The sequence below is a fragment of the Salvelinus sp. IW2-2015 genome, linkage group LG25 (genome assembly GCF_002910315.2).
Source record: "Salvelinus sp. IW2-2015 linkage group LG25, ASM291031v2, whole genome shotgun sequence".
Lineage (NCBI taxonomy): Eukaryota > Metazoa > Chordata > Actinopteri > Salmoniformes > Salmonidae > Salvelinus > Salvelinus sp. IW2-2015.
The window spans coordinates 4,944,679-4,971,854 of NC_036865.1; the positions used below are offsets into that span (position 1 = coordinate 4,944,679).

The 27,176-nt window shown below is 41.6% G+C and overlaps 1 protein-coding gene across 1 annotated transcript; it reads right to left on the reverse strand.

The window, feature by feature from the left end:
• Window positions 1-5,052: 5,052 nt before the first annotated feature.
• Window positions 5,053-24,510, reverse strand: LOC111951583 (phosphoinositide 3-kinase adapter protein 1). Its single transcript, XM_023969746.2, has 17 exons — window positions 24,237-24,510; window positions 21,915-22,340; window positions 19,598-19,851; window positions 19,102-19,246; window positions 18,742-18,884; window positions 17,935-18,067; window positions 15,760-15,956; window positions 15,366-15,519; window positions 15,190-15,261; window positions 14,782-15,057; window positions 14,613-14,675; window positions 14,312-14,511; window positions 14,091-14,163; window positions 10,219-10,386; window positions 9,665-9,735; window positions 9,217-9,308; window positions 5,053-6,362 (listed from the first exon to the last, which is right to left on the reverse strand). Exons 1-17 carry the CDS (start codon window positions 24,265-24,267, stop codon window positions 6,248-6,250), a joined length of 2,613 nt encoding a protein of 870 aa, XP_023825514.1. The 5' UTR covers window positions 24,268-24,510; the 3' UTR covers window positions 5,053-6,247.
• Window positions 24,511-27,176: the final 2,666 nt, after the last annotated feature.

The window sequence follows — 27,176 nt, forward strand, 5'->3', positions numbered from 1 at the left end:
AATGCGACAATCCAGTCATTTCAAGTACTTAGACAAAAGTAACAACGTAGGTCTCTAAAAATGTCTCAATATCTGCCGATTTTAAGTGTGCCACCCCATGTCTGTCTATCCTCTTACCGTGACACAAGCACTACAGGGCACTAATAGCCTATTATCTGGCAGCTCCAAGAATGATAGCTTTATCTTTCATTTGGAAAAGCAGGCACTCAGCTTCATCACGACAGTGTGGTGATGTAACTGGTGTGAAATGGCTAGCTAGTTAGCTGTGCGCGCTGGTAGCATTTCAATCGGTGACATCACTCGCTCTGAGACCTTGAAGCAGTTGTTTCCCTTGCCCTGCAAGAACCCCGGCTTTCTTCGAGCGATAGCTAACGATGCTTGTTCAGAGGGTCCCTGGTTCAAGCCCAGGTTGGGACAAGGAGAGGGACGGAAGCAAGACTGTTACATTGATGCTGTTGTCCCGGATCACTCAGATGGGCTCTGCACAGCTGCTGGGGTTGCTGCAGAGAAGTAGGAGGTCAACCGGTGTGAAATGCCCTCAGAACAACCTCAATTCATCGGGGTATGGACTCCACAAGCTGTCGAAAGGGTGGTAGACCATTCTTGATACACACAGGAAACTGTTGAGCGTGAAAAACCCAGCAGTGTTGCAGTTCTTGACATGCTCAAACCAGTGTACCTGGCACCTACTACCATACCCCGTTCAAAGGAACTTAAATCTTTTGACTTGCCCATTCATCTTCTGAGTGGCACACGTACACAATCCACGTCTCAATTGTCTCAAGGCTTAAAAATCCTTCTTAACCTGTTTCCTCCCCTTCATCTACACTGATTGACGTGGATTTAACAAGTGACATCAATAAGGGATCAGAATTTTTACCTGGATTCCCCTGGTCAGTCTGGCATGGAAAGAGCAGGTGTTCCTAATGTTTTGTACACTCAGTGTACAGCAACTGGCTCATTCATCCCCCTTCTCTCCCCTGTAACTATTCCCCAGGTCGTTGCTGTAAATGAGAATGTGTTCTCAGTCAACTTACCTGGTAAAATAACGGTAAAATAAAAATTAAAAATAAATAAATGCTTGGCTTTTACATTTTAATTTGATATTCTACCGTGCCTGCATGGTGCAGTGTGGGGCATATGGCAAGACTGGATGCTTTTGTCGAAACAGCTGTCAACAAGTGTTTTTGTTTTCCCTTGTTTTTCCACCAGAGCTTGCAGTGCCAGCGAGAGGGTGACAAGAAATCAATCACCAAACCATAAATTCTCTATTCACTTTCTTGTTTACTCACTTCCATTGGCGGGCTTCTCTTTGTGTGCTCAGACCTCGAAAAGGCAAAGCATAACACTTCATGTAGCACTATCCACTTTGGCCAATGGGAGCAGATGGAGAAAAGGGGGAAGGGAGGTTGCTAAGCAACATGCAGTAACATTAACACAGAATGGAAACAGAAACCTTTCTGGTGTGTCTGGCAGAAACATCCGGCCTGCCCAGAGAACCATCAGTTATTTAGAATAAAGAGAATGTTGTTTTCAAATGCACTCACAATCTGGTACTGTCTAGGATCTGTAAACAAATCATATGCCACCAAGCAATATGACATAACAAAAGCTCTTGATTTGGGTATTTGATGTATAATAATTGACAACAACTCCTAGATTAATATGCTGGCTTTAAACCTGCCTTGGTTTCCATTTGCACTGAAAAAATACATGCAAGTTGGATAAATGCATTTAGAGTCTAAGAAAATCTATCTAGCTATAGCCTACCATCAACTGGCTTTGGTTTCGATAGAAAATTCTCCCTTCTGACTAAGATCCTAAAGATGTTAAAAAACCTTATAATGGGCATATAAAGCACCRCTTGAGACAAATCTGAAATTCAGTTTTGATTCGTGTCTCGTGGTTGTTCTTCTCACTTCAAAGCGGTCCAAGTAACATGATTCTAAAGGATTGATCAAATATTTACCACTCAACACAAATAATTAATCATCAGCCTGYGAAGACATTAATCATCCGCCTGGGAAGACAGAAACAACAAGCCATAGACAATTCTCTCAAAAAATAACTATTCAGAGTACTTACATTTCCATTTTCCTTTTTAGTCATTTATCAGATGCTCTTATCCAGAGCGACTTACCGCAGTTGGCCCGTACAATTTCGTGCTGTTCACATGTCATGGGGTGACATTTGTGTTTGCAATGCACCTGTGCCATTGGACATGTCAGCATAGGGAACACTGAGGCAGAATATGGCCACACATGAGGAAATGTTTTGGATGGATAAAAGTTAGCTCCAACATTTGAGCGATGCCTGATAAAGAGGACAGGTCTGACGTGAAGGTTTAAAGGGAGTGCATTAATACGGTCTGTGAGGGACACGTTCATTCTAAATGACAAAGCACATAGGGTATCTTAGCACTATAGATCCTTCGCCAACTAATAAAGAATGTGTCACCCATTCAGCATGTTGATCCCTATGTCATGTTCATGTTAAATGTTTCTGGTAAAAGAGAGATTTCCTTAGACAATAGACTACAGTCCTTCATTGTATATAGTGTTGATTTATGCTCGGGTTGCCTGAAAGGTGTGCTGGCTCACATGGTAGCACGGTTTACAGCTACAGTCCTGAGCGGAACTACCCCCCTGGATTCGAGGTTTTGCTGGTTCACAGGAGTACTCAAATTGGTCTTGCAGGACAGGGCAGAGTCATGGTACACATGGGCTGAATGGGTGTAGATGTCTACACGAAAACACTATCGTGTAGACACGTGAATGAGGCAGTGTTGTCATGCTCTCCATCCAGGGAGAGGTCACAGGTCAACCCTGAGGTCAGTCATTCAGTGGTTACTGAACGCCTCCGTGCCCCTCCCCGTTGTGTGAAAGTACATGTCACATGCACTTAATCAGGAAGCCTGCCTGTTTGTCAAAGAAACTGTCTGAACATGGAGGCAGCCATTCAGTGTGTCAATRACTATTGTACATTCAGTCCCTATGGGGCATTCAGTTGCTTTCGTCTCTATGGGTGAAGTGTGGGTTTGTGAAGATAATCAAAAATATCATAATCCAGAATCTTCATTTTTTTTATTTTATTTTTTTACATGCAAAAAATGTATTACCAAGGAACGGCTTCCAGAGGTTGAGGTTCTCATCTCCCACTAGGTGACCATGAYTAGTCTATTGTTTGTTTCTTGGTTTGCCTGTTTAATACTGCAGCTCATTCACGGAGTTATGCAGTAATCATATTAAGTCCAACTGCAGAGCACAGTATGGAGTTCCAGACAGCCTTATGTTATTCATTGTGTCATTTTTTACACCTCCACACAGATTACACAGAGAACCAGGCAGGCCTATACTGTACAGGGGAATGCAACGCAAAGAGAAGATYATAACAACGGGAGTTTAGGAGCTCTGGACTCATTTTCCACACTCACATTTTGAGACGCTAGTTTGTAAGTAGACAACCATCCACACGTCATTATACTGTACTGTGCCTTTTGTACTGTGCCTACTAAAGTTGAATGGGGTTACCTATCAGTGCCGCATTATGTGCATTACAGCCCATACATTATGTGCATTGATGCCATTCATGTATTTACCTACATACCATGTTGCCATGTGTTATTTCTGCTATTATGGAAAAAAATCCTCGATATTGTGAACTAATCAAGAGTAAAATATTTTGGATAGAGTTCAAGTGACGGTGTTCAATTATGTGCACGCAGCTTGTAGCGTTCCCTGGAAAAAATAAAAGGTTTTATTCCTTAGTTCCAAGATTTAGCATACTCTATTTTACAACCCTATAGTGTCTCGACACAAGGATGAGCAGCAGATATCAGATGGATGTGTCTCTACTGCGGTATTTAGCGCATCAATGCAGGTAATAGGTAAATGCTAGAATTACAATCAAACACTCGTGATATTAACGCATGTCACTCGAGCCATCAAATGAAAGACACATTTGTCAGCGTTTATGTTGTCAGGGGAGCGAAATTATCCAACGTGGGCATGATGCAAATGGTCTTATGTACGATATTTATCTGACGAGCAAAATTAAGCATATSAGAAAGGCAGACAATACAATGACAAATGTTTACCTTTGTAGAGTGGCAATCCAAATTGTCTTATGTACGATATTTATCTGACGAGCAAAATTAAGCATATGAGAAAGGCAGACAATAAAATGACAAATGTTTACCTTTGTAGAGTGGCAATCCAGTGTTCCTTATCAATATCGCTGCCACACGCGGCAGTGACGTCTCTACTACAATGTACAGTCGCCACAGCGAGCTACACTACACAGCGAGCACACACACACACCCACCAATCTCCCCGGCACTGTTTGCAATCTCACTCCTTGCTCACATTTCCCTCCTTGAGGACAGGCGAAAGGATGGAGGTGGCGTCAGGACTCATTATGTCGTATTATGGGATATCTTCATCGCTTTTACATTACAGGCTTCTTACACATGTATCAACATTAGAATGTTGARGGATCATTTGATTAAGTTAACTCGTGTAAAATGCGAAATTCATGTAAGATTAATTGAATGCATTTGATTAATTGTAGCCTATGAGGTGGTAGTAGGTTTGGTAAAGTTGGTGTTTTTTAAAGTGTATTTCTGGTTGAAGGACCACTGTGGACCACTATGCATAGTGACTCAGGAACAGGTGCAAATGTGATAAATTAATACACCATAAGTTTAGCTTATTGGATCCATCTTGGGCTCACTTGTCAATTAAGCTATATGGAAGTGCATGAAATACACTRTAATGTAAGCGAACAATAGTGTGTTGTGTTGTGCAGGTTGACAATGAAATACACATCAAAGCATCAGACAATAGATAATTGATAGTGTTACGAAAGAAAGAAAGAACATGCCAAACGTCACTCTCATTTCATACAAAAAACGGTGTAAATCATGTACAGAGCGCCATCAAGTGGCTCATATTGTACGTTACATACACTATGTACAGCGTGCGGTGTAAAATGCGTGTCTGCTGATGACACTCCTTTCAAGGAAATGAATGCTCATGACCATGTCTTGTGGTGCGTGCCAAACAGGAACTCAAAACATTTATTTTAAAACAGATTACATAAATGGTTCATCTTTACATTTGTAAAATCAAAGTTCATTGTGTGATCGGTTGTATAATAATACAGTAGTACACAATCCACGAACAAGCGTGACAAACAAACACAATCCTTATTTGATCAATTTGTTGAAACCCCTTTACAATTCTAACGCATGAAGTTATTACGAAATCATTTACACTGCCACTGCGTCTAGTGTAGGGTTGGAGTCATTAGAATTCAAGTCAGTCAATTCAGAAAGTGATTTGAATTTAACATTTAAAAWTTTTAAAAACGTTTGAAATGAATAGCTTTCCATTTCAGCTTATTTAGAAGTAATTGAAAATAGATGCCGTTTTTTATTATGCTTATACAGTCCCATCCCTCAACTGTTCACCAAAAAAGTGACAGGGTGCCGCTTTGTTGTTGTTTGAGTCCAAGAATTCCCTTTTAAATATGAATTTCAGTTTACTTACTGAATTGACTTGAGGATGATGTTCTATGTGGTTCTGTTCTACACACTCAAACCTTCATGCATGATGTTCATATACAGCCTAAACACAATACCACATKATGTCAAGGTGGAATTAGGTTTTTAGATCAATTAAAAGCTGAAATGTCTTGAGTCAATAAGTATTCAACCGCCTTGTTATGGCAAGCCTAAATAAGTTCAGGAGTAAGAATGTGCTTAACAAGTCACATAATAAGTTGCATGGACTCACTCTGTGTGCAATAATAGTGGTTAACATGATTTCTAAATGACTACCTCCATCCCTGTACCTCACACATACAATGATCTGTAAGGACCCTCAGTCAAGCAGTGAATTTCAAACACAGATTCAACCACAAAGACCAGGGAGGTTTTCCAATGCCTCTCAAAGAAGGGCACCTATTGGTAGATGGGTAAAAAATACTTATGTGAATGAGATATTTCTGTATTTCCGTTTCAATACATTTTCAAACATTTCGAAAAACATGTTTTCACTTTGTCATTATGGGGTATTGTATGTAGATGGTTAAAAAAATATTTGTATCAATTTTGAATTCAGGCTGTAACAACAACATGTGGAATAAGTCAAGGGGTATGAATACTGTAAGTAACACTGCTTGATTTGTTCTTGATAGATATTTTAGAGGGCAGTCATTTAAAATGCTATAACAGCGGAGCTGTGTGTCATCGTGTTCTCCGGGGTATGAGAGGTGGAGAGGTGGTCCTCTGAGATGGTCTCTGAGGGAGAGCTCGAGAGGGGTATGATACGTAACGCTCCTCCAGCAAACTCTCCGCAGCCCTAAAATGTATAACAGATAACCACATAGTTACACTTGGCATGACAAATTAAACAGAGATGATACCCCCGAATTAGCATAATAATACAAAACATAACAATACGTCAGTTTAAACTAGATATCTGTTTTTCTTCATTGGATGCGTCTCATTCCTCCACATCCGTCTACGTCGCCCTTCCTTATCCGCGGCGGAAGGTGACAGAGCTAGAGAGGTGACCATGAGACATCTCGAAAAATGGGTCTTCTCACAAAATCGTCTGTAGCGTCCGAACGGTTTGGCTTACAAACCTATTATGACCCCTCTATGGAAAGATGAGACTCTCACAAACACAATTATGTTTTGTCTTGGGACTCGTCTGAAGTCTGAACAGCTGATCTGCCAACTTCTGTCTGGAGCATCCGAACTAACTGTGGAAAGGTGATACACTCACAAACACTTACATGTCGATTGTTTTGCTCTAGGACTCCAACAGGCCTCACCACACTCGTCTGAAGGTACCAGTTGACAAATGAATGGAAGTATATATGGACACTGTTTAGCTATAGGGCCGACACTTCAGAACAAACTTCTGTTGTTCAATGTAGGGAATGTTATTCAATGCGTTTGTATGGGCTAATAGCCAAATACACATTTTCATAAAATAATTTTTTACATATTTCTTGTTATCATTCAAAATCAAATAGCTAAATTATCCTTGGTATGACCTTTTTAAAACAATTCCATATGTTCATGTGAGACAAACAGTATTTCAAGTCATTTCAAAAGAGCGTCAACTTACAGTTGCTGTTATTGTGAGGTGGAAACATCTAGGAGCAACAATGGCTCATCCGCAAAGTGGCAGGCCACACAAGCTCACAGAACGGGACGGCCGAATGCTGCAGTGTGTAGTGCGTACAAATTGTCTGTCCTCGGTTGCAACACTCACTACAGAGTGCCAAACTGCCTATGGAAGCAACGTCAGCGCAAGAACTTCGTTGTCAGCTTCATGAAATGGGTTTCCATGGCCGAGCAGCCGCACACAAGCCTAAGATCACCATGCGCAATGCCAAGCTTCGGCTGGAGTGGTGTAAACCTCGCCGCCATTGGACTCTGGAGCAGTGGAAACATGTTCTCTGGAGTGATTAATCACACTTCACCATCTGGGTCCGATGGACGAATCTGGGTTTGGGGGATGCCAGGAGAACACTACCTGCCCGAATGCATAGTGCCAACTGTAAAGTTTGGTGGAGGAGGAATAATGGTCTAGGGCTGTTTTTAATGTTTGGGGCTAGGCACATTAGTTCCAGGGAAAGGAAATCTTAACGCCACAGCATACAATGACATTCTAGATGATTCTGTGCTTACAACTTTGTGGCAACATTTTGGGGAAGGCCCTTTCCTGTTTCAGCATGACAATGCCACCGTGCACAAAGTGAGGTACATACAGAAATGGTTTGTCGAGATCGGTGTGGAAGAACTAGACTGGCCTGCTCACAGCCCTAACCTCAAACCCATCAAACACCTTTGGGATGAATTGGAACGCAGACTGCGAGTCAGGCCTAATCGTCCGACAAAAATCCCCGACCTCACTAGTGGTTGAATGGAAACAAGTCCCAGGAGAAATGTTCCAACATCTAGTGGAAAGCCCTCCCAGAAGAATGGAGGCTGTTACAGCAGCAAAGCCGGGACCAACTCCATATTAATGCCCATGATTTAGGAATGAGATGTTCAACGAGAAGGTTTCCACATACTTTTGGTCATGTAGTGTAGCTGATTGTCTTTCTCACGGTTAGTCCAGTAAGTTTCAGCTGGATATGCATATATTATTTTTACATTTCAAAATATAGCCTCAACTTCTKGGGTAAAGAATCATGAGTGTTTAGGGTTGGGGTTGGTTTTGTGGTGGGCAATTTGTGATGCTTATCAACTCGGTTTAATCACGTGGTTTTATTTGAGAAGCAAGTTGCACATAACTATCAACATAAATATATTCTGGGCAGTTTCATTACAATTAGGAAGAATAAATGGCAACACTGCTTTTGAATACCCTCTTCAAAATGCCTGTTTAACTCCTCATGAGCAGTGCATCACGTATAATAATGGACAACTTAGGTGCTAATAACTGCTTATAGACATCTATGACTACATTCACACTGCATTTTGACCAAGGCTCTACAATGCAAATGTTCATATGAGTACGGTGAACATGAAACTAGACATTTGAAATTCTCTACGAGTAGAATAATATACGCGTTGTCATGTTAAACTCTTACTCAACATCTATCCCCCTCTCGACCACATGGAGAAAATGTTGAACTTGTATATAGCCTATCTTCACACTTCAGGTTTCCTCTCTGCACGCACAGTCAGTGGTGGGCCAATATTTCCTCCTTATCGCTTCTGTCATCTGACCTTTACCACTGCGTGTAGCCTACAGTGTAGAATACTCACTGATATGTTTCTCAAGTGTGCTTGCCTTTTCAATATGTCGTATACTCTGAAATGAAACTGTCGGTTTGCATATTACTCTCCGTTGAGCTGTTATCTACAGCGTTACTAAATCACATTGTAATAGTGTAACATTGGTCGTTATACTGCAGTATTAGACCCTCTGTGGTCCTTCATTTTTACAATCGTCATATTGCTGTCATACTATAAATTGCATGTTTAAGTTGCATTTTTGTTGTTGATTTCCATGAGGAGGAAGTCACCTTGCTATCTATGAAGATGTCATATTACTGATTAATGTTGCCTTTCTGGAATTCCATATTGCATTACATGTAATATAACGTTCTGTAATCAAGTTACAGCTAGTTTCAGTGATCCTGACACAGGAACGTATCAAAGGGCCTCTCCTATCCAGAGAGAGGGCTTACCTGTCTGGGAGTCGTGGTGGGATTCTGGGGGGAGGAGGTAGAGGTGCGGCCTCAGCGGGCCGTGGGGGTAGAGGGAAGAAGTCTGCTGTGTCCTTTCCATGGATCAAATCAATACACAGCATAAGAAATCATGAGAGAATCTAACAAAGGCACTGTCGCAGTTGACAGATTGTAAATACATTGACTGGAGTACATGGTAAATAAGTAAGTATGCTTGTTTTTTTTCTCGCAATATGTCCATCACAAATGTACTTAAATGTAACTTAAATGTTTTTTTTTGCGGTGAGTTGATTCCATCGGATTGAATATCTCTCCAGCAACAACGTGTATGAATACAAATAAGCTATTTAGCCTTGTTTACTGAACCGTGGATTCACAAAGACATATACTAAAAGTGTTTTGTGTGAACTGGGCCTTGAAGAGACTTTAAAGAGCAGTTTGGTCTCACCTCAAAGTCAGGCTCAGTTCCGCTGCTGTAGCTAATCGTACTATGTGTGCTGAGTCTGTTACTGCCACTACCTGGGGAAAGTAAAAGTAAAAAATGGTAAGGTCAGGAAAGGAAGAAACACTACAAGTGATTATGAAACAGTTTCTTCAACAAGAGCTTGTGGTGGGTTGCTACGAATAGCCAAGAGTGCACATTAAATGCTAGAGATGAAAGCCACTTAGAGAGAGGAGCTGAATAGAGCAACAATAATGGGGAGAGTAATTGTGCTACAGGTTTTCATCTTTTAGACATAATGACCATACGGGATATGGAAATAATCAGAGTTGATCAGCCAAACAAACGGCCAATTGCGTTTCAGATTTCATCACTTCTCCAAATGAAAATGATATTTCCAAAAGCACTATCTTGGTACTAATACAGATTTTTGATAATAACAATAATATAAACAGCATCAAAACGACAAAAAAAAGACCAACTTAATAATTACATCAGTTGTCATTTTGTACTACCATTTAGGCTCATAGTGACATTCAAACGACAGAGATTGTACTCACTGGATGTGCTGGAGGTACTGCCAGTCTTCCAGGTGCTTCTCTGGCTTGACCGTGTCACAGGAGGGGGTTGGGCAATGACCCGTGGGGTGGGCTCGTACACAGAACACTCCACAGCCGTGTTGGAGCTCCAGGGAAGGTTCCTCTGCAGTGGGGCGGTTATCTCCAGACCTCACAGGGTAGAGGCCAGATCAACAATAAGCATCACTCATCAACAATAAGCTAAATATCATACCTTCATTGGTGTTACAAAGTACCAGTAGTGGCCTGTCATTCAGGGCAGGTGGTTCTGAGCCCCAACTGTTTAGCTATACATTTTTTATATATATATATATATATTGTTGTTGCCTGTTTTGCATGTTCTTTTGGCATTAATACGTGTCACATATCAGTTTGCAAACATGGTCTCTTTTTTGCTTTCTTGAGTAAGGCAGCACCAAAATGCAAGTGTTTCAGCCTAGCTCAGTGCTTTCTGTAGTGGTGGGGCAGCCAGCGGAAAATATGGAGCGTAGGTGTTGGTAATGTTCTCTAGTTGCGCCCATGTCACTCATGGAGACACTACGTCACTGCAAAATCTACGGGTAGAGCTCGAAATTTCCAGCCCCTTGGGTGCTGCCATAGAGTTACATTTGTGCCCATCCAAGAAGCCTAAAGGTCATTGGCTATAGATAAAATGACMTRAAATCATGTTATATCTACCGTAGCTTTGATTGGACTGATCATGTGTGATTGGGCTCCCGAGTGGCGCAGCGGTCTAAGGCATGGCATCTCAGTGCTAGAGGCATCACTACAGACCTGGTTCAATTCCAGGCTGTATCACAACCGGCCGTGATTAAGAGTCCCATAAGGCGGCGCACAATTGGCCCAGGGTCATCCGGGTTAGGGTTTGGCCTGGGTAGGCTGTCATTGTAAATAAGAATTTGTTCTAAACTGACTTGCCTACTTAAATAAAGGTTAAATTAAAAAAAATAACTAAATTCAACATCATACTTTCAAAATCTTAGCTAGCAAGCTAGCAGTCATCATCATGAATGAAGATAATAATCTACTGGCAAATTCTTTTCAATCCTTGTATTATAAAGAGAAATTATAGATAAAACGTATCGGTGCTCATCGGCCATTGGACAAAAACATTACACAACAAGTTGGAAATCGCAAATTCCATAATGAGTGGTTTGGAAGGAATCAGTGGCTAACTGCAAGCTTTGCAAAGCAATCACTAGCCTACTATTCAGTGGAGTGGGTGTGTGGTCCAAGTCTGGGTATAAAGGTCTCTTTTCCAAGCTTAAAAGGATAAACATTCAACACCATGGGCAATAAAAGGTTGAATARATTGGCCATACTGTAATTCCAGCATGATTTCTGCCACGTTCTCAGACTTCAGTGAGTTCAAGACAGCTGGGAACTCMGYAAAAAACAAGCCCCGACTGGGGAAATACGGTCATCCAACTCGGAATTCCAAGTCGGGTACTCAGGCCTCTTTCTAGAGTTCCGACCTGAAGATCATTGACGTCATGATTCGACCTTGTTTTTTTCAGAGTTCTCAGTTGTCTTTAAAATACCATAAATCCAGAGAATGCCAGACTTTAACGACAACATTTGCACACGAAGGACCGCCACGAAGGACCGTCCTGTTCAAGTGAGCACAGCACAACAAGGTGTCAAAAACTGTCTTGTATGGTGCTGCATAAATTATGTAATATGCCGGGAGATATGTATACTATAGCTAAGAAAGTAATACTAAGTGTGTTGTGTAGTAAGCTGTTAGTAGCCCATGTGCCTCACCCTAATAATTTGGTCCATTTCCCCCTCATAATTTAGCCTAATGGTCTGACTTGGTGGTGCACTTTTAGCAGCCTTTAGGCACCTTTAAAGAAATTTAAACATTGAATATTGTAAGAGCTTTCAATGTCTGCTTATATGCCCCATTTATTTACCCTACGGTTCTGACTTGGTGTACAGGGAGAATACTGTAAGAACGGCCCATGTTCTGAATTCTGTCTCTGTACATTTCAAAAGTGCTGATCAAATAGTTAAATTGACTACGTCTGTCCTAGCTCGCTTATTAATGTCTTAATCGAAATAACGGATTTCCTCTTATCCGCTAGTTGTCCCCTTATGCCATAGTTTGTACATCTCAATTGTCAGTAGAAACCACATTGTTTCAGCAAGTCAGCCATATCAGCTATGTTTTTTTTTTAAAGGCAGCAAATGAGGCTGAATGAACTGTTTCACTGCCAGACAAGGGTCAGCTGTTAACCAGGTGTAGCAGTGGTAAGGATTCACCACATGGTTCTGAAAAGAAAGCTGTTGGGACCGCTTTATGTAGGCCCTAACAGTTTGTAGGCACCGTTTGTCACTGTCATAGTGCAATTAATGTATTGTGTGTGTACTGGCTTCGCGGGCATGCATCTAACATTACATTTTGTAGTTTGCCCCACCAAGGTATACATGATAAAATCCCCACTGCAAAGTACACTACATGACCAAAAGTATGTGGACACCTGCTCGTTGAATATCTCATTCCAAAATTGTGGTCATTAATATGGAGTTGGTCCCCTCTTTGCTGCAATAATAGCCTCCACTCTTCTGGGAATGCTTCCACTAGATAGTGGAACATTGCTGCAGGGACTTGTTTCCATTCAGCCACAAGAGCATTAGTGAGGTCCAGCACTGATGTTGGGCGATTACGCCTGGCTCGCAGTCGGCATTCCAATTCTTCCCAAAGGTGTTCGATGGGGTTGAGGTCAGGGCTGAGTACAGGTCAGTCAAGTTCTTCCACACCGATCTCGACAAACCATTTCTGTATGTACCWCGCTTTGTGCACGGGGACATTGTCATGAACAGGCCTTCCCCAAACTGTTGCCACAAAGTTGGAAGCACAGAATCGTCTAGAATGTCAATGTATGCTGTAGCGTTATCAACCATGAAAAAACAACCCCAGACCATTATTCCTCCTCCACCAAACTTGACAGTTGCCACTATGCATTCGGGCAGGTAGCGTTCTTCTGGCATCCTCCAAAACCAGATCCTCCAAAGCCAGATGGTGAAGCGTGATTCATCACTCCAGAGAACGCATTTCCACTGCTCCATAATTTAATGGCGATGAGCTTTATACCACTCCAGCTGACGCTTGGCATTGCACATGGTGATCTTAGGCTTGTGTGCGGCTGCTCGGTCATGAAAACCCATTTCATGAAGCTCCTGACGAACAGTTKTTGTGCTGACGTTGCTTCCAGAGACAGTTTGGAACTCGGTAGTGAGTGTTGCAACCGAGGACAGATGATTTTTATGCGCTACGCGCTTCAGCACTTGGCGGTCCCATTCTGTGAGCTTGTGTGGCCTAGCACTTCTCGGCTGAGCCGTTGTTGCTCCTAGATGTTTCTACTTCACAATAACAGCACTTACAGTTGACAGMSGCAGCTCTAGCAGGGCCGAAATTTGACAAATTTGACAAACAAAGTGTCATCCTATGATGTTGCTACGTTGAAAGTCACTGAGCTCTTCAGTAAGGCCATTCTACTGCCAATGTTTGTCTATGGAGATTGCATGGCTGTGRGCTTGATTGTATACACCTGTCAGCAACGTGTGTGGCTGAAATAGCCAAATCCACAAATTTGAAGGGGTGTCCACGTACTTTTGTATAGATAATGTATATCCATTTCAGTGTTTAACAGCAACTGCTAAGACATTATCATGTTTTGTATCAAATATGACCTTTGATGCCGTCTTGTGACCTACAGAATCGTAGGCATAGTCAAATATCAAAACAAACACTTTTCAGTAACCCTGACAAATGAAATGTAATTGAAGTACAAACTATGCTCATCACATGTAGAGACAAAGTATAGCTAGTAGTCTCCAAATATTCTTACCGATCTCCTTCCCAATCTTCTCCCTCTCTTTGTGGCGTCTGGTAATGCTGCCTCGTAATCTCTTCAAATTTTCCTGTAACAAAAAAGTTCTTCTTTATTCAATGAAGTAGTGTTTCAGGTTATCATTGTACCCKCCAGAGGCTAGGCTTGGGCCACAGAAAATATATGTTTCTTGTGTTCTGCCAAGAGATTTGAGTATGAACTATAATCTACTACTGTACCTGTTGATTACGCAGAGACTGAGATCTCCTATTCTCATCAAACTGCCAGGTCTTGAATTCCTTGACAGCATCATCCACAGTCAGGACCCCCACCTTCACCTTCTCCTGCAAGGCTATGAGCTGCCTCTGGCCTTGGGTCTTCACCTCAGCATAGGGGTCGTGGGAAGAGGAGGTGGAGGCTCCATCTCTCACAGGCCTCACTGGAGGTTTTGGAGGCACATACATAGTTTACTAATTAGTGGAGAAGATGTGATTCAGGACAAATAAAATCAACTAATCTGCTTTTCAATTTGATACATACCAGTGGATGACTCTGTTTCTCTGAGGTCCATCTGTGGATTTGATTCTTCTTTTGCTGAAAACACTGTGAATCAAAAATCATTGTTATTCACCTCAACCTAAAATACTTTACACTGGTTTGACAACTCATGCACTAGCTAATACCTTTGGAGAACAGTTTAGCCATCTACCTCTTGAGATGTAGGTCTTGGACTCCTCCGGCTCTGAAAATGTTACAGGTCTTACAGGCTCTGAAAATGTTACAGGTCTCGGAACGGGGGCTGGTGGACGGTTGACAATTTCCGGGAGGTAGCTTGCATTCTCGTCCACCGTGTCATAGATTTGATCAGAAATACACATATTGTAAAGTTCTTCTTCCTCAAACTCCTCTGGTTCTTCCACCTGGTCTCCCGCCTCTTCATTAGTTGTATGCTCCCCAACTTGGGGCACACCTGCATCAGGTTTACCTAAAAAGAAAAGCCACATCATTTGTAAAAAAGAGAAAGGCATTTTAGGATCTGAATATCTAGACTATAAACCATACTTAAGTCCACAAGTCCAATTACAGTACAGTACAATGCAGTATTTTGCAAATTTACCTTGAAAAAATGTTCTAAGTATGACTTCCTCCGGGTTATGAGACTCTCCTAATGCCTTCTCCATGTCCTCATCTGAGGGAAATAAAATAGTCAAAGATCTTCAACATCATCATCATCATCATCATCATCATCAAAGATAAATGGTACTTCATGTGATTAGTCATAGTTAGTCATACATAGGTCTTCCATGGAGTCAGGGTTTAACCCGATCATGGTCTCATAGATGTCTTCTTGACACCCAGGGTTTAGGCAGTCGTTCATGACGTCTTGAGAGGAGTTGGACATGGACTCGTACACCTCCTCATCTTCTTCAGCCGTGTCAGCTGTCTCCTACAGAGTAGATATTGTGAACATAGTCTTCAGTACAGATGTGTTTTTCAGAAAGCTACAACAATAACATTTACCAGTAGCTTTTCGTTCCTTCTTGTGCAATTCATAGTATAAGCATAATGCATTTCCATTCGGTATAGGTGACAGTGAGCTGGCTGTGGCCATTGACATAATTGAGATCACACTTCAGAGATAAAAGATAAATACATCACGGAATGAAAATACTAACAATGGACTTACCACAAAGTCATCTATGAACTGTCTCAGTTCAGAGAAGCCGCTCCTCTCTGCRAGTGTATTTGGGTAGTCTCCATTCTTATTCATCACGCTGTAGGCCTGTAAGGCACCTGGACACTGGAGCAGGACTGTTGTCAGCTTCTTCAGCCCATACTTTGCGGCAAAATGAAGCAGAGTGGGAAGCTCCTCCTTTCGCTGATCTGAGTGACACGAAAAAGTCGAATTAATCAATGTAATCCATTCCACTTTTCTGAACGTTCTTGACGACTTGAAAACTATCAGGATATAAGTTGAACTTGCAAAAAAAGTGAAACGTTGCCAGTTCATCTAGTACACATCATTAATTGATATTTTGGAACTTGGATCACATCCCTGGATGTCAACATATGTCAATGGGTGTGGACAAKATTTTTGGACCTCCAGATAAGATTTTTGTACATGATTAGATGGGTCGTTCCACACTCTTYTAAAAAAATGGTTCCATAMGGGCTATTCGGCTGTCCCCATGGGAGAACCCTTTTTGGTTCCAGGTAGAACTTTTTGGGGTTCCATTTTAGAACCCTCTGTGGAAAGGTTCTACATTGGAACCTGAAAGGGTTCTATCAAGAACCATAAARGGTTCTACCTGGAACCAAAAAGGGTTCGTCAAAGGGTTATCCTATGGGGAGAGCCGAAGAACCCTTTTAGGTACTAGATATAACTTAATTTTGCACTAATCGAGCGCCTTTTGGATAGTGTAATTTTGTCCCCKAAAKATGTTGCTGTCATAAAAAGCACATGTTCAACTTCATAATAACCATGTTTTCCCATCTCCAGAGGTAAAAAAATAAARAAGATGACTAGAAAAGCTGACAATTAAAGTAGCAGGGTTGACRGTAACAGGGTTGACGATTTCATCTTAAATCAGCCGTAAATCCCCTTGTGACCGGGGGAATGGAAGCTTGTTGTGTGCAATAAGGAAGGGCAATTGAAAGCTTAACAAAACATTTGAACTTGTTAAAACATTCCTAGCCTATCTATGGGTAACAGGGTTGACGTGTTATGCTCGAAATGCTTAGTTTTCGTCCACAAAACACCAGGAAACGGCCAGAAACAATACACTATTACTTGACTTTTAGATGTTCAATGTTTCTTTAGAAACTTAGAAAAGACTAGTTTTACCATATTAAAACGAGAGTTCGGTTCAGTTAAAGGGTTCAGGAAGGTGACCAAGAACCCGATGGTCACAGAGCTCCAGAGTTCCTCTGTCGAGATGGAAAAACCTTCCAGAAGGACAAGCATCTATGCAGCACTCCACCAATCAGGCCTTTATGGTTGAGTGGCCAGATGGAAGCCACTCCTCAGTAAAAGGCAAATGATAGCCCACTGGYAGTTTGCCAAAAGACACCTAAAGGACTCTCAGACGATGAGAAACAAGATTATCTAGTCTGATGAAACCAAGATTGAACTCTTTGGCATGGATGCCAAGTGTCACGTCTGGAGGAAACAAGGCACTGCTCATCACCTGGCCAATACCATCCCAAAGGTGAAGAATGGTTGTGGCACCATCATGCTGTGGGGATGTTTTTCAGCAGCAGGGAGTGGGAGACTAGTAAGGATCGAGGGAAAGATGAACGGAGCAAAGTGCAGAGAGATCCTTGATGAAAACCTGCTCCAGAGTGCTCAGGATCTCAGACTGGGGTGAAGGTTCACCTTCCAACAGGACAATGACCCTAAGCACACAACCAAGAGAACGCAGGAGTGGCTTCAGGACAAGTCTCTGAATGTCCTTGAGTGGCCCGGCCAGAGCCCGGACTTGAACCCGATCGAACATCTCTCGAGAGACCTGAACATTTCTATGCAGCGACGCTCCCCATCCAACCTGACAGAGCTTGAGATGATCTGCAGAGACGAATGGGAGAAACTCCCCAAATACAGGTGTGCTTGTAGCATGATACCCAAGAAGACTCGAGGCTGTAWTCYCTTCCAAAGGTGCTTKAACAAAGTACTGAGTAAAGGGTCTGAATACTTATGTAAATATGACATTTATTTACTTWTTTTTTTACCCCCTTTTTCTCCCCAATTTCGTGATATCCAATTGGTAGTTACAGTCTTGTCCCATCGCTGTAGAACTGTTGATGTGTAGACYAGCAAATGTATCATTCCGTTATAATTTCTGTAAAAAATGTTAACACTTACATGCAGCCATATTGTCTTCCTCTAGCTGTCTGATTCCAAARACATGAAGTCCACTTGCAGGGATCCTYCATTGTAATGAGTCTGTCAGCAAATTGTCAAGTGACTCTGTGGTATTGGATGTAAAATTGAATGCCTAGAAACACAGAAATGAATAACACACTATTAAAGAAAATATTATARGTCCAGCCTAAAGAATTTATTCAAATCTTTTTTGGGGCTTTCTTGAGGCTTTGGTCTGTGTGAGATCACACCTTCAATGTCATTGAACAATGTCTTAATAAAAATACATGTATTTAGAGTTGATGAAAAGTGAATTTGTCAGTATTCAGTATTGTGTTTTTAGGTAACACTTTATTTGGACAGTCCATCTGTAGATGCTTAACAGACTATTTGCAGTAACAGTTCAACAGTTCAACTAACTCCCTACGAACCCTAACCCTACCCTAGCCCTAACCTTAACCCTTATGTTAACCCTAAACTTAACCCTTACCTTAACCATAGCTCTAACCTTAACCCTTACCCTAATCCTTATTCGAGCCCTAACCCTAACCTTAACCCTTATGTTAACCCTAAACTTAACCCTTATGTTAACCCTAAACTTAACCCTTACCTTAACCATAGCTCTAACCTTAACCCTTACCCTAATCCTTATTCTAAAACTAACCCTAACCATAACCTTAGCAAGCAGTTGCTTATCAACAGATAGTTCGTTGATAGTATGACCATCTGTAGAGCATCTACAGATGGACTATCCGGACTATCCAAATAAAGTGTGACCTATTTTTACTCTATACTGAGCTGACTCACCTGACACATAAAGTTCAGGGGAGCAGCTGCATGTTCAAGGTAACTGCTGATTTCTCCCATGGCTGTGTAGTATGTTACAGGCCTCAAACAGACTGGTGAGTCGTTGCTATACAGAGTGAGTGACACCTCTCCTGCTGGCATATCTGGGAAAGATAAATGTTATCTGAGTTAGCGTCCTGTATTTATACTGGCTTATCAAATTACTTCAAATTATTCACATTGGTGGAAAAAAATGTCCACAATAGGAATGTGAAAATGAAATAGAATAATAAGTAAAAGTGAAATAGAAGACCGGGGTAAGTGGTCTAAAAGTTCCTCTTTAGATTTGTGATCGAAGGACTCTAAAGGTAGTTTACTTACCAGGCGCATTAATACTGATAGTGTATTCATTCTCCAAAGTCCCGAGAACCCGTTTTGCAGTTGAATCATCAGAGGCAACCACCACCTCCATTTTCAACTGGTTGTCCAGTTTATTAGAAAAGATGATAAAAATAGTTGCATGGTCCTGTAAAACAGGTAAGGAAATTGCATTCTATGCTTAAATAGTTGTTTCCTCAAAAAACTGCCATTGCAAATGAAGTTGTCCTGGCCTGATTACAATTTGAGGGTGATTTGGAGTTGTGCCTTGATATTAATCAATMAATCATTTTAAAAAATGAACACAAAATATATGAAGGAACCAYGAGGCATGGTTGTCCGACACTATAAACTCCACAAACTTTTATACTTACGACAGTATCATGTACCTGTTATGTAACATTAATCTTTCCTTATGTGGTGCTTTCCAGATTAAATATTTGAACATTGTTCAGGACCATTTCAGAGTGGTCTATATGTATGTTTAAGCAATTCTTACCCCGCATAAAACTCTGTTTGGTTGAACGGTGAGACAGGTGGGATGTGTAGGGCTCGTTGCCTGGTTTGGGTGGATCTCTGTTCTCACATCGTCTTTGTCGTCCTGGACACACTCTGGTTGTGTCACGGACTCTTCCTCTGTCCCCTCCGCTTTGGGGTTCATAACCACAGGGATTTCACACTCTGTTTTTGCTTCTGGTTTTGCTTCTGGTTTTGGTGTAGCTTCCGCCTCATGTTCAGCCTCTTCTGCATTACCTTTGAATACAAAAGTAAAAATAAAAGCCTATCATCACTTGTTCTCAGTTGAATATGGGTAAATGTGTGAATTGAATTAACAAGACTGTAAGTTCACAACTAGAGGGTATGTGATCCTTTGTGAATATAATACACTAATGGTAAATTACTCATGCACCTTAAACAAAGACACAAAAACTCAGGAACATAAACTCGTCCAGTTATTGTATCTCTGAATGTTATGAGAATCTGGCTATATACTTTCACGTTGTACACACGGTGAAGGTTTGCTGCTTCCCCAATCAAAAGCCCTGGATTAGCACGGAGGTTGGCGCTAAACTAAAGAGCAGGGCTACTGCACACAGGGCTATCGTAGAAAACCCTGATGCTACGGCCGAAGACGGGAATAAGCACAAGAAGGCCTGCTATGACCTCCGCAGAGTCATCAAACAAACAAAAGGAGAATATAGGAATAAGGTGGAATCATATTACACAGGTTCTGACGCCCGCGGCATGTGGCAGGGGCTAAAGTCTATTACGGATTACAGAGGAAGACCCAACCGTGACCTGCAATCTCAATGTCTCTCCACACTACCCTCACCCACCTAGATAAGAGGAATACCTATGTGAGAATGCTGTTCATTGACTACTGCTCAGCGATCAACACCATTATCCCCTCCAAGCTCGTCACAAAGCTTAGGACTCTGGGTCTGAACACCTCCCTCTGCAACTGGATCCTGGACTTCCTGACGGACCGACCCCAGGTGGTGAGAGTAGGCAACATCACCTCCACCACGCTGACCCTTAACACAGGGGCCCCACAGGGGTGTGTGTTTAGTCCGCTCCTGTAATCCCTGTTCACCCACGACTGTGTGGCCACGCACAACTCCAACACCATTATTAAGTTCGGTGACGACACGACGGTGGTAAGCCTGATCACCGGCGAAGATGAGTCAGCCTACAGGGAGGAGGTCAGTGACCTGACAGTGTGGTGCCGGAGCAACAACATCTCCCTCAACGTCAGCAAGACCAATGAGCTGATCGTGGACTACAGGAAACAGGGGGTGGGGGGGGGGCGACCCCATCCACATCGACGTGGTGGCAGTGCAGCATGTAGACAGCTTCAAGTTCCTCGGTTTCCAAATCACTAAAGACTTAAAATGGTCCAAATACACACACAGTCGCAAAGAAGGCACAACAGCTCTTCTTGCCCCTCTAGAGGTTGAAAAAGTTTGGCATATGGGCCCTCAAATCCTGTAATGGTTCTACAGCTGTACCATTGAGAGAATATTGACTGGCTGCGTCACTGCTTGGTATGGCAATAGCACCGCCCTCGATCGCATGGTGCTACAGAGGGTTGTGCGGACAGCCCAGTACATCACTGGGGCTGAGCTCTCTGCCATCCAGGACCTCTATATCAGGCGGTGGGAAAAGAAGTCCTGTAAAATCTTCAAAGACACCAACCACCAACCACCAAAGCCATAGACTATTTTATTTTCTGCCACACGGCAAGAGGTATCCCCAAGTAATACGACTGATAAATAGCTAATAAAATAGCTACACGGACCGAGTTTACCTCGTGTCTTTATCAATCTTTTATTTCAGTATGCACACCCACAGAGCCCTACACACTCACACACACTGTTACTCCAACACAAACAAACTCTATCATTTGCTCACTTACAAATAATATGCACATACATTTATACGGACGCTACACACCCGCACACCCACTCACATACAAGCTGCTGCTACTCTGTTCATCTTATATCCTGTTGCCTAGTCACCTTACCCCTATATACGTATATCTACCTCCATCACTCCAGTATCCCTGCACATGTAAAAATGGTAGACACTGACTTTTTAAATATTTCCAGTATATAGTATGCTAATTTACTTATCATATTCTTATTTATCGTGTGTTTTTTCTTCTTCTCGTAATAGATTGTTATTGATTATTGCATTGTTGGGTTTTGAGTTGGCAAGAAAGGGATTTCACTGTACTTGTGCACGTGACATTAAAACTTGAAACTTGAAACAAAGTTAGGCAGAAAAACGACATGGGTATTATAAAGCGAACATACAGTCAGCGATGGATTCCAGAATGGTGGAGATGTAAAGAGCAGGTTCGTCTTCAGCATACAGTTTTCTCCAGCGCTGCCAGTTTTCAAACCATTCAGTGGGTATGTCATCCTCCGACATCCCACACAACAGCGCCACCACTCTGTGTGGAGGATGAAGGAGTCTCTGAAAAGTTCCTAGGACTTCAGGGTCATTTAGAATGTCCAGGATTGCTGTTGTCAGCAGCAGCACGATGCATTTACTATTATAGAAAATGTTAAATTCGCATTCATGTAGCTGTTCAGCACGGTCAACTGCATACAATACGATAGACCTCTTGGGAAACTTGCGTGAAGACTTCAAGATTTTCTGCAGATATGTAGCCCATTCCTGAGCCTCGCAAGAATGTACAATCAACAGCTCACACGTGTAGTGGAATCCAGACATTGCTGGAAGACAGAAAATTATGGGATTTAATATCTTATCAATTAATTATCAAAAAACAATTGAATTATTTACGTACAGTGCAGTCTGAAATTATTGACACCCTTGATAAAGATGAGCAAAAATTACTATAAGATAAATATTTCAAATACTGAGCTTTATTGTATGCATTTAGTTTTTTTAAATGTAATTATTTTATACTAATACAATTGCTCAGAGAAAGAGATTTTGTTTAACAAGTAATACATTTTTGGCACCAAGCCTTTTCTTAAAATGTAAGCGTTTGACGCCATTTCCTACTTCACAGTAAGGCCGTTATAGGGCCTTTTTTGCTGAACATTTTGCAGAAATACCTTCTTGAACATGTGAACTTTCATATGCCTTAATTACAAATATGAATACAAATGTTCAATTATGAGCCTAGTTTAGCCAAGGAGAAAGCACCGAGCTATGTAGGGAGAAAGGCAGGATCCGTGATTGGCGGAGACAATGGAGGGTGGTAATAGAGGGACTACTTTCTGGAGGACAATGCCATGCCGACTCATGTGTTTACGTGTGAATTCTTAAAGAGATGGAAAATGAAAGTCATTCATGGTCATTTTTCTGCTACTTGTTCCCAAAGTGGGATAACAAGTTTATTTCAAATAAGCATAACAAGTTTATTTCAAATAAGCATAATTTACTCATGCAGTCCTCCTAACTGTGTATCATATACCATTTTGAAGCTCAGAGTCTGTACTTTTATAAAATTTAAAAATTAAAAAGCCAATCTTGAAAATTTGACATAAGCTCACCTTCCTGAATTCAGTCACAAATGTTTTATGAGTTGGAGAACACATTGGGAAGGAGCTTAGACCATTTCCCCGTACAGAATCCTTCCAGATCCTTGATATCCTTAGTCTGCGCCTATCTTTATCAAGGGTGTCAATAATTTAGAACAGTGTATAACTGTACTTAACACCTAAATTCATATATCAAATTATATTCATAGATATATTTGTTTCTCTCTGAAATGATTTGAGAAAAAGAAAAGTCAAGGTATTAATGCTGGGATTATGCTTAATGTTGCACAGAAACTGTACACGATACCAGGTGTCCAAAACAGCCCGAGCTATGCGATTTCAAGGTTGCCGTGGTTAAAGAATGAATAGGCATGCTGTTTGAGATGTCAACACCGAGTACAGTCAATAAGTAGCTGAGCAAACACTGACCAGAGTCAACATTGGTCCGGGTAATTTGTTGTAACTCATTACTTTACTTAATCAAGCCAAGTTCACCCTTGTAAAACCTAAAAGGAGGGCGATACTACAGTGTGTAGTAGTACAGTCTTCTCCAGTATACTACGCAATTCTAAAGTAAGCACTATATGATCAAGGAATATTACAGTGTGGAGTATAGGATTCTATAGTATATTACAGTTTTCTACAGAATTCTATAGAATTGTATAGTATGTACTACAGTATTCTATAGTAAAATGTAGTATTTTTTAAATTTTTAAACGTGGGTTAACCCCAATCCTAAACGTGCTTCAATCATACTGTACAGACATTTTTTTGCAAAGATATTGCTGAGTGGACATGKAAAAACTTGTCACCAATGCAGCTGTCAACTAAATCTACAGGAAGAGTAAAACACTAACTTCCTTATTTCTAAACCAAATCTGTCAATGGTCTTATATTATACGTCAATCAAACAACAAAAAAACCATTGCAGTTTTAGGTAGATATCATATTGAAGTTTCTTCATGAAAACGTTCAATTCTTTAAAACCATGAGTGTGCAGAGAGCGCTTATAGTATTGCTTTAGTTTGTAGAATTTGAAACGTTTGTATTTTATTGTCAGGCTAAGGTCAGACAAAAAAAATAAAGAAGTGTAAGACGTCAAACAAGACCACCTCTTACCTGATTCTGAGGGTGAGACAACTCCATCCATAATTGTGAAGTTTCAGAACAGGTGCATCAACTCACCCCACAGCACAAAACATCTGCCCTTGTGAATGGCTCGTCTTACTTTTTGGACTTAAGCCTTTCTTTTTACAGAATTTAGACTCTTCTCATGAACAGCTTTCACCCAATAACTCCCCTTGTACTGTCATATTAATAGAAATGGTTTGTTTCCTGCTATTGGGTGACACTCTGTCACTTCCTAAAACAGATGTGACATGTGAGACCTGCCCCTGCGATAAGTGTGAGGGAAATGCAGTTTATTGTATCGTGTTATCATTTGTGTCGACATGATCTAGTGCTTGTGACATGTTTCACATGAGTTCTCTCTTCTCACAAAGTTTGGTCTCTGACAACTAAAACTAAAACAAACCTCAAGTCAAACCAATAATGACAGAGCAAACATACCAAGACAACAAAGCAGTCATTGTATCTTGTATTTTCCACCCACTCACACACCCACCCACCCACACACCTGATAGTTGTCACATTATCCTTTTTTCACTTCCTTACACAGTGTGTGTGTGTGTGATTTTCAATGTCAACCTGAAAACATCACAAAAAGCATGTCAGAGACCAAGGGGACGTGTGAGTTTACATATTGTCATAGGCATCTTCCGTTCACACGTCACTTACATACAACTCATCTCATAGCTTCAAATAGCCTATTCAGTGCAGCATATATTTCAAAACCAGTTTGTGTTGCTWTAAATTTCTATGGGATGGGACTGTATCGGCATCAAGTACTCATACCAAACCCACATTACAAACATCATAAGCACATCTGAGAGGTATTCCAGAACCGTATATGCTGTACGGCGGGGGTAGGCAACCCTGTTCCTGGAGTGCCGCAGTTAAGGCAGGATTTTGTTCCAACTAGGCACCACACCTGACCAACTGAGCTAATTGATCAGTTCAGTGTTTGCCTAAATTCAACACACCTGGTCTTCCAGGTCAGTTAAATCAAAAACATGATGTGCCTGCAGCACTCCAGGACCAGGGTTGCCTACCCTTGCAGTCCAGTAACACAGGCCCACCAGAGGGCAGCATGTTATCACTGAATGCAAAGACAAACTCCAGCTCCAAATCTACATACACTACAAACTGCCTCTGGAAGCAACGTAAGCACAAGAACTGTTTGTCTGGAGTTTCATAAAATGGGTTTCAATGGCCAAGCAGCCGCACACAAGCCTGAGATCACCATGTGCAATGCCAAGCGTTGGCAGGAGTAGTGTAAAGCTGGCCGCCATTGGACTCTGGAGCAGTGGAAACGCGTTCTCTGGAGTGATGAATCACGCTTCACCATCTGGCAGTCCGACGGACAAATCTGGTTTGGCGGATGCCAGGAGAACAATACCTGCCCGAATGCATAGTGCCAACTGTAAAGTTTGGTGGAGCAGGAATAATGGTCTGGGGCTGTCTTTCATGGTTTTGGCTAGGCCCCTTAGTTCCAGTGKAGGGAAATCTTAACGCTACAACATACAATGACATTCTAGACGATTCTGTGCACCAAACTTTGTGGCAACAGTGACAATGCCCCCATGCACAAAGCGAGGTCCATACAGAAATGGTTTGTCGAGATCGGTCTAGAAGAACTTGACTGGCCGGCACAGAGCCCTGACCTCAACCCCATCGAACACCTTTGGGATGAATTGGAACGTCAACCGCGAGCCAGGCCTAATCACCCAACATCAGTGSCTGACCTCCCAAATGCTCTTGTGGRTGAATGGAAGCAAGTCCCCACAGCAAAGTTCCAACATCTAGTAGAAAGCCTTCCCAGAATAGTGGAGGCTGCTATAGCAGTAAAGGGGGACCAACTCCATATTAGTGCCCATGATTTTGGAATGAGATGTGTGACGAGCAGGTATCCACATACTTCTGGCCATCTAGTGTACACATACCAATCACCTAATATTGGACGTTTCCACAATTACAATTCTAGAGCTATATGAGACTGATACATATTATTGAATGATCTAAATATGAAATAATGTTGGTGCCCCCAGGCATGGAATCACTCTGCACTTCTCTTTTCTCTTAAATTCGTAAAACTCTAAGCCGTTGGGGGGTTTCTAAGCTGACATATGGAATTGTTTTAAGATGGTCATACTATGGATAATTGTATTTGATAAAATATTGAATTTGGCCTTTACTACTATAGCCCAGAGAAACACATTGAATAACATATTCATAAATGGCAAAAAAGACAGTAAAAAAAATGATCATAAGAAACAAGGTTTTTAAGTGCTTGTCCTATATCTAGGAGATATAAGAAAGCTCAGGAAATATACTTAATACTTCCATTTTCCTTTTACCGGTACCAGTTACCTTCAGATGAGTTCCGTGACACTTGTGGGGTCATTGTATTTGTGAGAATCTCCCCTTTTCACGGTTGGGTCACATTAGTTTGAAGCACAAACGGTTCGGATGCTACAAACAGAAGTTGGCACATCGACTGAATCGACTTCAGACAAGTCTCCTGACACTTGTGGGGGTTGTAGAGCAAAACGAAGACCATCATCGTGTTCGTGAAAATAGCTCTGTGAGTAGACCGATTTTCGAGATTTCTCATGGTCTGACAAACACCAAAATCGCATTAGCTCTGCCACCTTTCACCTCAGATGTGCGACATCGGCAGATGCGGTGGAATGAGACGCATCCAATGCAAAAAAAAKAKAACAGATATCACTAGTTTAAACTGATGGATTTTGATGGGGATTTTGTATCATGTTACTTAGATTGACGCAACGGTGCGCTAATCGACTCTTGGGGCTTAATAACAGATTGCATTTGTTTTGTTTTGATCCCCTTCGGTTGTCTTTTGAATAGTTCTAAGAAACGCTCACCTCTGACTTCTGTAACTCTCTCTGAAGTCTGGTGATCCATGACCTGTCTCCA